Source organism: Periplaneta americana, chromosome 5, assembly GCF_040183065.1.
Source record: "Periplaneta americana isolate PAMFEO1 chromosome 5, P.americana_PAMFEO1_priV1, whole genome shotgun sequence".
In the NCBI taxonomy this organism is placed as follows: domain Eukaryota; kingdom Metazoa; phylum Arthropoda; class Insecta; order Blattodea; family Blattidae; genus Periplaneta; species Periplaneta americana.
In genome coordinates, this window is record NC_091121.1 from 83,168,882 (window position 1) to 83,183,792 (window position 14,911).

Genomic DNA, 14,911 nt, shown 5'->3' on the forward strand with positions numbered 1-14,911 from the left:
GAAAAATACTAATTTGGACAATTTAGATCCTAAAATTCCGGAGCTTACTAAGAAATATTCTTTGGATTGGAAATCGAAATAAACTCGACCAAGTAGCGTGATACAGTAAAATTACTGAATAAGTGGAAGTAAATGAAAACGAGAAGATAACAATACAAAACTAAATTAATTTTATTGTTCCAAATGGTCGAAACTTTCATAAATGAGGGTCCAAAACATAAAAGTTTAGTGGAAATAAAATCTTTCAGAATTGTCCACGTGCCAGCGACTCTCGACCCCGCCCACAGTGCTGGCGGACCTATAGCGAGGGCGGGCCGATGTTCCTCAAGACAAAACACGTCCAAGGGTTTCTTTGGTCCGCCAGTTCTTGGTGTTCAGTGAAGCGCGCGGGACGAAGGGGTGCGCGGGACTGCCTACACTCCAGGTATCGTGTGTTATTCATTCCGATTGATCAGGAGATTAGAAACGCCGATTTGTAAGATAACTGTCCTAACTTTTTTTTGACTGGAGAGTCTAAAGAAAATCACGACTGGGATTCGAATTGGGTGAATTTGTAAGTGCAAATTTTCAGAGTGTCGAGGACAAACACTTCCGATACGAAAATTTTATAACTCAACAACCAATAAATTTATGAAAATGCCAATTGCTGCAAATGACAGAGGAACTCACCAAATTTTTATCGTGATCAATAAATCTCCACATGTGCACCTCGTGTGGCTAATCAAAGAAATAATGCGGAAATGTCAGCAGCAGTAAATGGAATAACAGAGTCGTTAACAGAACTTAACAATTTAACATCTATTGGAAATGATGGGGAATAGAATTACAGTGTTGCCACCATAAAAACTTGGTGAGTTCTTCTGTACTTTGCAGTAATCAGCATTTAGATTAATTTATTAATTACTGGATTGTAAAACTTCTTATGCGTAATGTTCGTCTCGGACACTGTTTATTTTGTGTTTTATGTAACTACAAGAACCGTGGTGTATGCATAATGTTTCAACATAACATTAATGAAATTCGCGATCCCGAGTTCGAATCCCGCCTAGATTATTTTTAATTAATTAATTAATTCATTCATTCATCCATTCATTTATTCATTCATTCATTCAGTCGATCACACACTGATTTATTTATTTATTTATTTATTTATTTATTTATTTATTTATTTATTTATTTATTTATTTACTTGTTTTTATTTATTTCATTCAAACTCATGACATTCAACTAAATTACAAATGATCTTCAAAATTGATGTAAAGATTTAAAAAAATTCTTACAACAGTATGTCAATCCATATTTTATCGCCATGATGATGACGATTATTATTATTATTATTATTACTATTATTATTATTATTATTATTATTATTATTATTATTATTATTATCAACATTATTATCATAAGCTGCATCATTATCACGTGATCTCAAAATTTTGAAGCCGGTCTTTTCCTTCCTTATTTGCATGATAAATGTGAACTAATATTAGGCATTCAAAATTAGCAAAATCTCTTGTTCTTACGGTAATCATAGCCTTACAACAAAACTGGACAAACACAAGCAAAGACGTAAATCCAGTAGCTACCCGGGAATCGATCTCGGGTAGTCATAATTGCTACCGCTTGTGGACAGAAAATATGAATTCATTATTAATTTGTGCTACAATTATTTTATTTGTTACAGTTTTTATTATTTAACTTTAAAAATCCACTGCAATTACAAATATATTTAGGTATCTTTGGAAGTAATAATATTTATTGCCAGCAGCGTAGGTGGTAGGCGTTTTTACCTAGTGATCAGGAACTGAGCTCGACAGGGATTTGGTTTCCTCCAGGGAAGATTACCTTGTTGGGATTTTTCCGAGGTTTGCCCCAAATTGTAAAGCAAATGTCAGGTAATCACATGACGAATTATCGACCTCATTTCATCTAGCCAAGTAGCATCTCGCTAAGACAAATCCCATGGACGTTAAATAACCAAGTAGTTGATACAGTATCGTTAAAGAACAGTAACGTCTAGTTAGCCTAGAGGTTATAGCTCAAAATCATAGTTAATAGAGAATGGTCATTTCTATCGATAGAGACGAAATCCAGGTCAAAATACAACTGAATAACAATATTTTCTTAATATAGGAATATTGCAACCCCCATGGATTATAACAAACTCTTCCAAGTAGGTTATTTATTTATGCGGACTCCCTCTGTGTACAGGAATGGACTCGTTCACATTGTTCAGTTTATCAGATATGACGAAAGCATTTTCATGGTAAATGAAGTCGAATTTTCGTTCCACAAAGCCATTTTATGTTTTCTATTACTGTAATTCGAGTATAGTAGGCTCAAAAATGTGTAGAATGTTGACTACCAAATTGTACACAATTACATTTAATAGAGACATTATAATAATCAGTGAAGTGTGAAGTGTGTTGTGTCAGTGAAGTGTGTTGTGTAAGTGAAGTGTGTTTGTGTCAGTGAAGTTTTATAGTTTATAGTGGCAGTGGCAGTGAACAGTGAAATGTTTTTGAAGTGTTAGTGAAATCAGGATAGAATCAGTGAAATGTGTCGTAGTTCCAGTGCAGCGAGTGAGTTGACAGCGAAATGAGTGTAGTGCTGAAAGATATACTTGTGCAGGTATGAACATATCACACTCGTGGGTCTGAGTTCGAACTTAGGGTTAAGATACAAATTAGATTTACTTTAAATGTTATTTTAAGTGATCGTGCTTCATTTAATTTAGGATGCGCCTTGTTATTGTTGTTGTTATTATTATTATTATTATTATTATTATTATTATTATTGTTATTATTATTATTATTATTATTATTATTATTATTAATTGTATTTTATTAGTTGTGTTTATTATTAATTGTCATTATTGAGTGTAATTAGTTACCATTGGCACCGGGTGTATACCCATTTGCAGTCTGAATAAATACATACATACACATAGATCACATTAGTCCAGCACTAATTATATCTTTATTAAAAATAAATAATTTTGGTTCACAACTGCTGAGGTTTCGTGTCTTAAATGGTACGTGGAAGCCACCGAGAGTTTATTGTGTGTCAGGTACTGAAAAATTCCAGAAATCAACTTAGAGCTCTTCAAAAGTTTCAAGCGCCTTGGAGCAATAGCAATGTTTGCACTTGATAAGTCCCTTAAATAGCGTGAGACATCGCTGACAGTCAGTTACAGCAAAGCGTAATTCATCATCTTACAGAATTTTAGTTGTTAGACAGGCAACAAGAAAATGCGTACAAATAAACAAGAAGCTATCGCTACCATTACGGTTTTGGCAAGCAGCTTGTCTGTCTGTCTCGCGTTCATCAATCATTTCGCAAAACTTCGTTTAACCTCAACTCTGAAGGATGAGATATTCAAATACATTATGTCACTCTTCCTTTCTTCAACGACTGCGTCGTATTGGACAAATTTCGTACGGAACAATACGTACTGTACATCAGTTCTAAACCGCCAACATAGAGTACTTATTCTCATTGTGAAGTGCTTTATCCACATCGAATAGTCTATGCCTACACAATTATTTGGCATCATTCTCGTAAGTCGTTCATTTATTCTTCTTTTACATTAGATCAGAGGATAAAACCCGACTGTTAAAAAGTAAAAGTAGAAGTACAGTTATACTAGGTTATAGCGCCATCAAAGGGACTAAAGAAACTACTGTATGTTGCAGTAACACGAGTAAGTTATCGCAACAAGTAAAATAAATAATAATAATAATATTAATAATAATAATAATAATAATAATAATAATAATAATAATAATAACAGCAACAACAATTATCTCTGACTGAGGTTCTGGCTGATATGTACAGTAGTGGCAAAAAAACCGGACTGACCCTTGTAACTGATTTCAGAGCCTTGTTCACTGTGACAGCACGATAGACTGGTAACTAATTCGAATTCTGCCTGGAAAGGAAACTTTTTTTTTGTTCCTTATTCAAATTTATTCCCAATACTTTTCGATTGCAGTGATATTTTACTACTTAATTAACTTATATCCCCAGAACATGAATTTTACCAGCTAATTTTCTAATGGCTTTCGAAATGAGCTACGTTAGCAATCGAAACCACAACAATTTCAATAGATTACTCGCTATCTTGTGAATGCGGGCGTGGCATGCGCAGTAGCTCATTTCGAGGACTTTGATTATTCCGTCGGTCCGGTTTTTTTTTTTTTTTGCCGCTACTGTACATCTATTATCAGGCAGTACATGTCACTTGACGGTATGTGTCAGAGGAAGAACAATAAAATTGTTTGTATGCATCTGAAGTCTGATTAGTGTAATATGTAGCTAATCGGCGATGTATGCAATGGAGGGGGAAAACAACTGGCCACCCCACCCTATTATCTCCTGGCCTAGTTGGCTCATGAGTGATACTTTGTTGGTTCACTTAGGACCAGACCTGCATTCGGACACTTGACTAAACAAAAAATAATTTAATAAAACGGTAATAAATTTTAGGACCAAAAATCAAGGAGAAAATTGATTTATTACAAGAAAAATAATTAAACAATGTGCTATAATATGACTGACACAGCTCTTTTTTTTTCTTCATATATTTGGTTTTCGAATAACTTTCTGTACCGGAAAATATACAAATATCCTCACCCATTTAATATAAGTTGCTTAACATTTTAATTAAGGGAGAATTCATGATCTAACTGGAGGAATACAAAATGGAATCAGTTTGAATATTTCAGCAGAATCACTGTTATTTGTTAACAGTTTTCTTAGAAATATCGAGTAAGTAATTCTTCTGTTATTGAGAGTATACGAACCAAAAATTGATCTCTAGTTGAGAACTGGAATGGGCAAGAAACTTTGAATGTTTTATCATTCAGGAACTTAATGAATTTATTTTTATAAACTCATTTGAATAACGTTGTTCTTACAACGAGCATTCCAAATTAATGTAACATATTCCAACTTGCTTCTAAGTGATTATAAAGTAAGATAAAAAGAGAAGGTTGCGTAAATAATTTCAAATTTTGAAAGCCAGACCGGAACTTTGGCAGAATGCCTTTTTAAATGTGTTAAATCTATCTTTATTTTGAAAGTAAATCTGTACGAATTACACCTTTGTGATTGAAACGTCACAGTTTTATGTTGCCCTTTTCTGCCTTTTTTTAAATGCCTAATTTACAAAATAAATGCCTTTTTTGCCTTTATTTGATTATTTATCTATTACTTATTAATTTATTATTAAAAATTGCCTACAGATATATTTTAATTTATTTCTATAACCGCTACAATGAAAGTGACTTCACCGAATGTATATTATTGTCTTTCAGTCAGTTCATATTCTCTTTGCAACAATGAGTGCTGCCGGGCAAAAATGTATAAGCTAAACATTTCATATCGCTACGTAACAGTACAAATAAACACAAAAATGCACTTTCCAAGGCTACTGGGAAGAAGATTTCTTTGCTTCCAACAGTAATTGCAACATCGAGTCGAAAATTACAATTTGCATTCGACTTATGTAAAGCTTTTCTTGCTGCCAAATCCCTTTGTGGAAAGTGCAAGGTTGTGGGTCTAGTGCAAGGTTTTTGTAATTGCTTTTTATTGCGTATTTTAGCTATTTATAATGCCTTTTTGCCTGCCTATTTTAGCTATTTATGATGTCCTTTTGCCTGCCTATTTTAATGATTCATAATGCCTAAACTTCCGGTCTCTGGTCATGAAGATGATAATAATAATAATAATAATAATAATAATAATAATAATAATAATAATAATAATAATAATAATAATAATAATAATAATAATAATAACGCTTAATGGGCTATACAGAACATTCAACTGGACTCTCACAATCAGCCCGGAACACGCGCGTCAGACATGCTTGAATGGTAGGCGGAGACTGCGTCTTTATGCGCCATTCTTTAAGGACGATTCTAGAAAGGTGTTAATACCGGTGAAAGTGGGCATCGTAAAAACTGCCTTTATTAAATTAACTGGTACAAAAACTTTCCACTAATTTGATCTGTGTTGCAGGAATGAACACCTCGGCGTCGTCACGAAGTGGCGGCACCGGCCGTCGACTACTGCGGACGCCAAAGTGTGCGCGGTGCCGGAATCACGGCGTCATATCCTGTCTGAAGGGCCACAAGCGTCTGTGTCGCTGGAGGGAGTGCCAGTGCCCCAACTGCCAGCTCGTGGTGGAGCGACAGCGCGTCATGGCAGCCCAGGTGGCTCTTCGGAGGTGCGTCCAGAGACGATGGGGAAGCCAAAGTAGTTGGCAGAACCATGTACCCAGTGCTGCTTTTTGTTTTCTATTTATATGAAATTTATAGAACAAATTCTTGGAAAATTTTCCGAAAATACTATATATATTTTCAATATTCATAGTATCGTACCGAAAAATATTGTTTATCTGCCTGTCCGTCCGTGTAAAACGATTTCTTACATCTAGTGTTCATATTTAGTGCCTACAAGTAAATTTATCCGCTAATAATGTTTAAATGGTTATAATGTTTAATTATTTTTACTAAAATAATGGATCTTTAAAAAATAGCACAAACGGCGATTTACTGAAAAAAATAGATTTAACATTTTTTGACAGAGAACTACGTATTTTTCCTCACTAGGTAAGGAAATAGCTTGGGAAATGTACGACACATAAAAATACAAGCTCCTCTCTTGTTCCCCTTGTATTCTCTTTGGTTTCCTTGTGTTCCCCTTTTTATCCTTGTTCTTCTTGTATTTCCATTCTTCTCCTTATGTTCCTCTTCTTCTCCTTCTATCCATCTCATTCTCCTTGTACTCCCCCTGTTCTCCTTGTATTCTCTTGTTATCTTCTTTTTTCCTTGTTCTCCTTGTATTTCCCTTATTCTCTTTGTATTCCCTTTATTCTCATTGTCTCTCCTTGAGTTCCGCTTGTTGTGATTGTCTTCGTCTTATTCTCCTTGTCTGTGCTTTGTTCTCCTTGCATTCTCCTTGTTCTCCTTGCATTCCCATTGTCCTCCTTCTTTCATTTCCTTTGTTCTCCTTGTAGCTCCTTTGTTCTCCTTGCTTTCCGTTATCCTTATATTCTCCTTATATTTTCATTGTTTCATTTCTCGCAGTACCCACACATAGTTCTACCTCTACGTAAACCATAGTAAAGCTATGCACCTGTAGACAGGTCATCGTACACGCGTAGTTCTACGTAAAGATATACAATATATTAAAGCTATGTACCTGTAGATTTTTCCATGAAATCTTACACATAAAAAAAGTTATTAATGAAACGAAATAGTCTATATGCCCTCAAAAACGTTACTACCGGAGAAGTTAAATTTATTATATACTCAATGTAAAACTTCAGGACACAATAGTTTAAGAGCTTAAAGAAATCTACATAAAGTCGATTGAAAAATTATTCGTAAGGAAGGGAATGACGTGCGTTGGAATAACACAGTTGAAGATTCAAGTGCGGCAATGCATGGGAGCTCTGTATCTCTCTCTCTGTCTCTCTTACTAGTGCCGTATGAAATGGATTATGCACGCATCTAATGAAATGCAGCATTTGATGACATTATTATTGCTTGCAGGCATTTTTGTACGTTCACATTCGTGAATAAGAACATGAATTTTATACTCTATATTAGGTGTCCTGAAAAAAATGTTACAGTATTTAGAGAGCCGGTAGTATGCATCAAAACAAAAAATAAAAGTCCTACAAATATGGGCCCTAAAATTAATATCTTCTGAGAAATGAGCAAATGTTTACCATCACTGTAAGAGCAACATATCTTCCACGCAGGCCTACTGTGAGCTCTTGGGCAAGAAGCAAAACATGCTCCTATTCAAGAGATGCGAAACTATAGGGCAGTGGTCGTCAGCACTCGCTGAAATGTGCAATGTGTACGCGGTGCCGTCCCATGTGTACTGTCGTGCAACAGGCAGAGATAGAGAGAATACCCGCTAGCAGCTACGAGAGCACTATAGTGCACTGCGTTTTCAGCGGGTAAGAGAGGCTAGCCCCACCGTGCTCTGTGCTGACGACCCCTGCTATAGAGGACCGACTCACAAAACCCCGTTAGTCTGCGTAAGCGTAAATCTTAAAGAGTGACACAATATACCATTCACTTCCTCCTTCCTAATTGTCAGCCAATAGTAGCGTGTACTGATAGCAGTGATGCGTCAGATGACTTGTGAATCTGCAGCGACAATGGTTCAGATTAATGGAAGGAAACTCCAGACTCCGTCTCTAGCACAGCGGTTAGGTTTAGTAACCTCCTACAACGGAGTTTTGCCAATTGTAGGCCTATAACTTACAATAATACTACAGCAGTAGTACGATTACGAACTCTAGCGTACTGCCGTCTGCTTAAGCGCCCTCTTGATACAAACACAAACAAAGGTATGCTGTGTAATACGCAGTTACAAACGTTTGCATTCTGTTCACCCATTTGTTTCTTGCCAAAGAGTTCACAGTGGAAGATGTGCTGCTCTTACAGTGATGATAAACACTTTGCTCATTTCTCAGAAGATATTAATTTTACGATCCATGTTTGTAGCACTTTTATTTCTTGTGTGATGCATACTACCTCCTCTCTAAATATTGGGACTTTTTTCAGAACACCTTGTATAGACAGCATATTATAATAATAATAATAATAATAATAATAATAATAATAATAATAATAATAATAATAATAATAATAATAGTACTTACAAGTGGCTTTTAAGAAACCCGGAGGTTCATTGCAGCTCTCACGTAAGTCTGCCATAGGTCTCTATACTGAGCAAGATTAATCCAGTCCCGAGCAACATATCCCATCTTCCTCAAATTCATTTTAATATTATCCTCCCATCTACGTCTCGACCTCCCCAAGGGTCTTTTTCTCTCGTGACTTCCAACTAATCCTCTATATGCATTTCTGTATTCACCCATACGTGCTACATAAAATAATAATAATAATAATAATAATAATAATAATAATAATAATAATAATAATAATAATAATAATAATAACAATAATAATGATAATTCTTTCTTCCTTTCTTTGTCATGTTTAACCTCTTCCTGTTTTTTACTCAATCAATCAATCATTTATTTTATTCCATAGATCTTACATGAGCAATGAAGCTTTAAGATGTGGAACAAGTCAACATTTCACAATATTACAATTACAATTTTTACAAATTTTTACAGTTTTACAATTTAGTAATTTTCTACAATTTTTACAATTTTGTGCAATCTTTTACTTACACCCCAATGCGTTGAAACACAGGGTATATGTTTGTACAAACACTAGAATCTCTCATTTCGGGAGCTGCGGACCGTGTTGTTATTAGAATTGAAGGCTGGCCCACAATAAACCTAGAACGAAAACGACAACGAGAACGATAACGGAAATATTGTTAAAATAAATGTATTTAAATGTGAGCATTTACAATTAACTATTGTGAAGACTCACATTTAAATACATTTATTTTAACAATATTTCCATTCTCGTTGTCGTTTCCGTTCTCAGTTTATTGTGAACCAGCCTTAAGACCCACCGCGGAGGCGTTACAGAACAAGTACAAGACGAGATATAAACCAGTCTCGTGAAATAGAGATAAATCGCCCAAGAGACGCACAGTGCTTCATTGGCAAGCGCACGCACTATTCAATGAGTCAGAGCGGCGCAATATAATTATAATAATAATAATAATAATAATAATAATAATAATAATAATAATAATAATAATAATAATAATAATAACAATAATAATAATAATACGGTACACACTACTTAAGTCTGCACTACATTCCTACTCAGAGAGAATATGTATATGTGTGTATGTATGTATGTGTATGTATGCATGCATGTATTATTATTATTACTATTATTATTATTATTATTATTATTATCATCATCATCATCATTATCATCATCATCATCACGATCTGAGAACTAACACTAAACATTTGGATGTAGCGGATCTGAAAGGTCACAGTCTACAACAACAAAATAAATATAAGTTTCACAGAAAACAGTCTCTATTATAGAAAGCTAACTTCCATTCCCCTGCCTGTAATGAAACTCTGACGCTCTAGCTAGATTTTTAGCCAAAAACGCTACTACATGGTCCATAGCGGAGGACCTGAATCAGCAACTTAGAATGAATATTTTAATGAATCATGTTTGCGATCCAATTTGCTGGGACACCCAGTGTTTTTGTTGGCACAACATTTGGTAGAAACCGACAGCTACAGCGTGGTTTCCATCCACCTCCCATAGACTTGAAGATCTGCCAAAGTAGAGAAAATCGGCTCATGTTTACAACCAAGTTTAAAATACAGTTTTTATAAGGTATACCCACAATGAGAAATCACCATTGTAGCATTATAAAAGCGCAAGTATCGATTATTCTCGGATATGCAATCGAAAGACAACTAGCAAAACGTCACGGAGGCTGGAAATCCAATACTGTCGCAGAAGGTTATATTCTGTTACTATAATAATTAGCGTTGATTGTAAATAATATTCAAATAAATTCAATTTGTCATCTCGTTTTTCAATTCTAAATCAATTTCCAGCTTATATCAAGATTATCATGTTATTCTCTAGATTATATCAAGGTCAATGACATTCGTTCCTCGGAAAAAATCAATACTTTCGCGTCTGCGCACATCTCACAATTTAGGAGGTCAGTTCCGCTCCTCAGTTCGATAACCATAACATGAATACTTATGAATAATTTCAAGTTAGAAATATGGTCGAGCATAAAAAGTCGTATGAAACTTGCCTATAATGGTAATTAAGAACGCTCGTAAGAAAATTATGAAACTCGCTTGCGCTCGTTTCATAAACAAACATACTCGCGTCTTAATTACTACCATTATAGGCTCGTTGCATAATGTACTATTAATGCATACATCCTAGTTTTTAAATGCATACGTGCATGAATACTTTGCCGTTTTAGTGCATATGAATCCGCCCCCTACTAATTACTTGAATTGTTTTTCTTTTCTTTACCTTCATTTTCACTATTTCACTTGCTTCCAGTTGCATTAGGTACCGACGACTTTTCACATACATTTAGTTTGATTCAAATATTTTTTTTCAATAATTCATCGCACAAATGAAAATAAAATTAATTGCTCAACAAAAGAACAAACCGCAAAGTAAACAGCACAGTTTGCTAAGTGAGGTGGACTTGCTTCACTTGTCTTCTGAAAAAGAAAATGACAATCAGTTTCAATGTTCTGGTAAAGTGCTACCATCTATTACCAAATCATTAAATAATATATTCATTTTATTATTCATTTAGAAAGATCTTAAACTGTTGTATTTATTAAGCCTTAAATTAGCTAATGTTTAATTTTTAGACTTGCACCACTTGTATTCCTAGTGTCTCAATTATAAGTCAATATGAAAGGAAGTAAAACTTGTGAAAAGAAAGAATTAATTAATCAATTAATGAATTAACGAACGAACAAAGAAACAAACGAACCTATGAATAATATAAGTTAACCTTGTTTTGTTCAGCTATTCATTCTTTGAGACAGAATCAACTTTATTTATCGGACAAGCAACTGGCGCACTCACGTAAAGTGGCGTTGGAATGACGTCGCGCCTCCGTTTCGCACAATACAGAACACCACATTTACTGCAGAATAGTAGGTCTACTCTATATCCAAGCTCTAGGAGGGATTGAAACCCACTACCGTAGCTGCCACACACTACCAAAGCACTATCTTACTTCTCTCGTACCTCTGACTTCAGTGAGCGGTTTCATCATCAACACGGCATGACCCGATCGGCCATACCGTCCCCATTAGAACTGCTCGGTTCACCTTAGTCTTGATTTTCCAACATGACGGCAGCCATGTGGTCTGTTGGGAATTCGACCTTTCTTCACGTTATCTTCGGTCCGAACTTGCACCCAGTGCCCTTCATCCTTTTCCATTTGAATATCTTTTGATGGAATAAAAATTTAACAGCAAATATTGTGAGCGAAAGATTTAAGAAGTGGCTAACAGTATTTTTAATCCTGTTATTGTGACTCGAATTTCTGTGATACATCTCCTTCCATGTGTAAACTAAGTCTATCTATTCGTATGTAAACAATAGAAATTTGCCAATTTGACCAATTGTTATTCTCTTATGATCGTAGGCAACAATCGAGCGAGGAAGGCCATGACATCAATTCGCGTGTTCAGTCGGCAGAGGCGCTGCTAGCACAGAAGAGACTATACCAAAAACATCTACGAAGTTTACAACAGAGCTCACTGGCACGGGATATTTTACAAGGTACACAAAGTTCATTTCAACGTGAAACGTCTATGTTCGAGGTATGAAAGAGAAAAATTGTAACGTTTTAACATGAAAAGTTTATTCTGTCTCATTCGTGGTGCCATAGAAACAGGACTTCAAAACCCGAGGTTTTCAGCACGCTCTGTCTCGCTCCATTAACTATTCAATGTGCATCAAGGTTTTCCACAAAATGGTCATGGATTGTGTATACAGTGGACAAGAATATCACATGAAATACACTGCAGTGTTGAATAAGTACGTATTGTAAGACGGTGATTAAAAAAATAAGGTAACAAGAGCTTTCAAGGGTGATGATATATTATTCCTCCTCTTGTTCGAATTTTAGGCCAGGGCCGCAGCAGCAGACCACAGCTTTATCACGCAGCCATTAGATGGCGCATATGTTGCTATATCAGCAGCGTCCGTGGATGTAGCAGAGTACCGCAATAACCTAGTCGGCCGCCATTGTTATTCCTTTTCAACACGCGTGATATAGAAATATTAAAAGCAAAACTCAAATATTTTTTATTTGAAAGGCAATAACTTCAAAAGGATCTTCACATATTTGAGAACATTATTGTTGGTCAACATAGAAATGTACAAAAACTTCATTTAATAATTATTGCAGCATAAATATGCATTTAAGTGTTCAATACATTCCGTCATACACATCACAATTATATGTATTACAGCAACATGAACTTAATAAATTATAAGCAATAAATGAAAATAACAATGTTGCAAATAAAAAACAATAAATCTAAACATTTCCAACTGCATTTCTCGTGCAAATACTCCGGCTTCCACATTTAAGGGAACACTATACTGAAATTTCTCCAAGTTCCTTAGTTTTAAGAGTTCACAATAGTGAAACCAATGACTACCATACTTATGAAGCTAGATTCACCAAATTTTGATCAATGGTATATCTGCTTAACAATGACACATTTCATCCGCCTATGATAAGTGGTTTGCATTTTATTAACATTTTGTTAAAATATTGAACCGCTTTATATAAAAAGTCACTTTCACTACAATTTACATTATTCTTAAGTGATATTCACTTATATGGATCCTTACATACATGGAATCAAAGCTTACTATAGGGTTTTGATGTAAAATTAATCAGTACGGTAAATTACTAGAATTTTTTATTATAAAAATTAATAGTCATAAAAACTTCCTAGTAATTTACCCATTCACTGTACAGAAAATTCCAATAGTAACGTTTGTTGCAATGTATATAAAAAAATCATATAAGTGAATATCAATTAAAAATAATGTAAATTGTGGCGCAAGGGACTTCTTACATGAAGAAATACAATATTTTATTCAGATATTAATAAAATGCAAACCACTTATCATACAGGGATGAAATTTTGTACATGTGTTATTATTACCCAGGTACAGTATATTAGTGATAAACATTTTGTGAATTTAGCTTTAAAAATATGGAAGTTAGTAATTTCAGTACAATGCCCTGTTAATAGGGTTTCTACAGTCTTCGTATTTTCCAATCGAGTCAAACAATACAATCTTGTGTCAAGAATTAATTCAGAACTTTCAAAAATATATTATGGCATTCTTGCAAATAGCAATTAGGATTAAATTCAGAAATGCTTGGTTTGAAAGGGAGAAGATGGTAAAAATTTGACATGATCCTAATTGGTACGTAATTTTAATTTGTTTTATGTAGAAATATCATTGCTGCAACAACGTAAATTCTAGATTAGTTTTAGAAAAACATTTTGGGGCCCAAATTTTGAAAAAATAAATATCAAAATACAGTCATTCTTTCATCTCACAATGTATACTCGCTTAGGTAGCGGACCATTCCTTTTTATATTTATAGTCACTTCTTTCCTTTTTTCTTATTTCTTTCACCTTGTGACAGAGAAAACAAACGTGCGCCTTTTCCAGTTATCTGTGAACAGTTCTAAACACAGAAACATCGAATTTTTTCGCACTTAATTACATTCTTTCCCTATAAAACTGTACACTGCATAGCGCGCGCTGAAATAACAATGGCGAATTTGTCGGCATTTGCTGGCGCAAAGGATTGCGGTACTCTGGATATCCACGGACTCTGTATATCAGTTATAAGATGGCTGCGCGCAGGAAACATGATCAAACGTGAAAGTGCGTAGTGTGATTCGGTTTTTGTGTCTAAAGGGCACCTCATCAGCAGAAATTCAACTTGTTGAGGTGTTGAGGTGTATGATGCTCATATCATGACACGAAAACGACTTTTCCGGTAGGAGGTACCGAACCAAACTCCGATCTGGCACCCAGTGATTTCAAACTCTTCGAACCGTTGAAGAAGCACCTGGGTAGTAAGCGATTCAACGCCGATACGGCCGTTCCACAAGCCGCCATGACGTGGCTTCAGAGACTTGATGGAGATTTCTCCATGCCGGCATTGATAGCCTACCTTGGACTACCATTGGGACAAGTTTTTGGACAAACATGGTGACCAGTGCCTTACTACTGTGCATCAGTATATCTGCCTGTGAAATAAAGTTTGTCCATGAAAGCTCTTGTTATCAGTACCTTACTTTTTGGAGCATCCTCGCATTTATTGCTTTAATTCGAGTATAGACGTTTGCAGCAATCATTGGGATTTCCTTAGATCTCCTGTGAACTTTTCT

At 35.1% G+C, this 14,911-nt stretch overlaps 1 protein-coding gene across 1 annotated transcript in view; it reads left to right on the forward strand.

Annotated features, from left to right (window-relative positions):
* Positions 1-272: 272 nt before the first annotated feature.
* The window catches only part of dmrt11E (doublesex-Mab related 11E), a 46,697-nt gene continuing 32,058 nt past the window's right edge, over positions 273-14,911 (forward strand). The window contains exons 1-3 of the mRNA XM_069826124.1: positions 273-424; positions 6,025-6,232; positions 12,124-12,260. Of these exons, the coding sequence (XP_069682225.1) occupies positions 6,027-6,232; positions 12,124-12,260 (343 nt within the window). The 5' untranslated portion in view covers positions 273-424; positions 6,025-6,026. The remainder of the gene's footprint in view (positions 425-6,024; positions 6,233-12,123; positions 12,261-14,911) is intronic.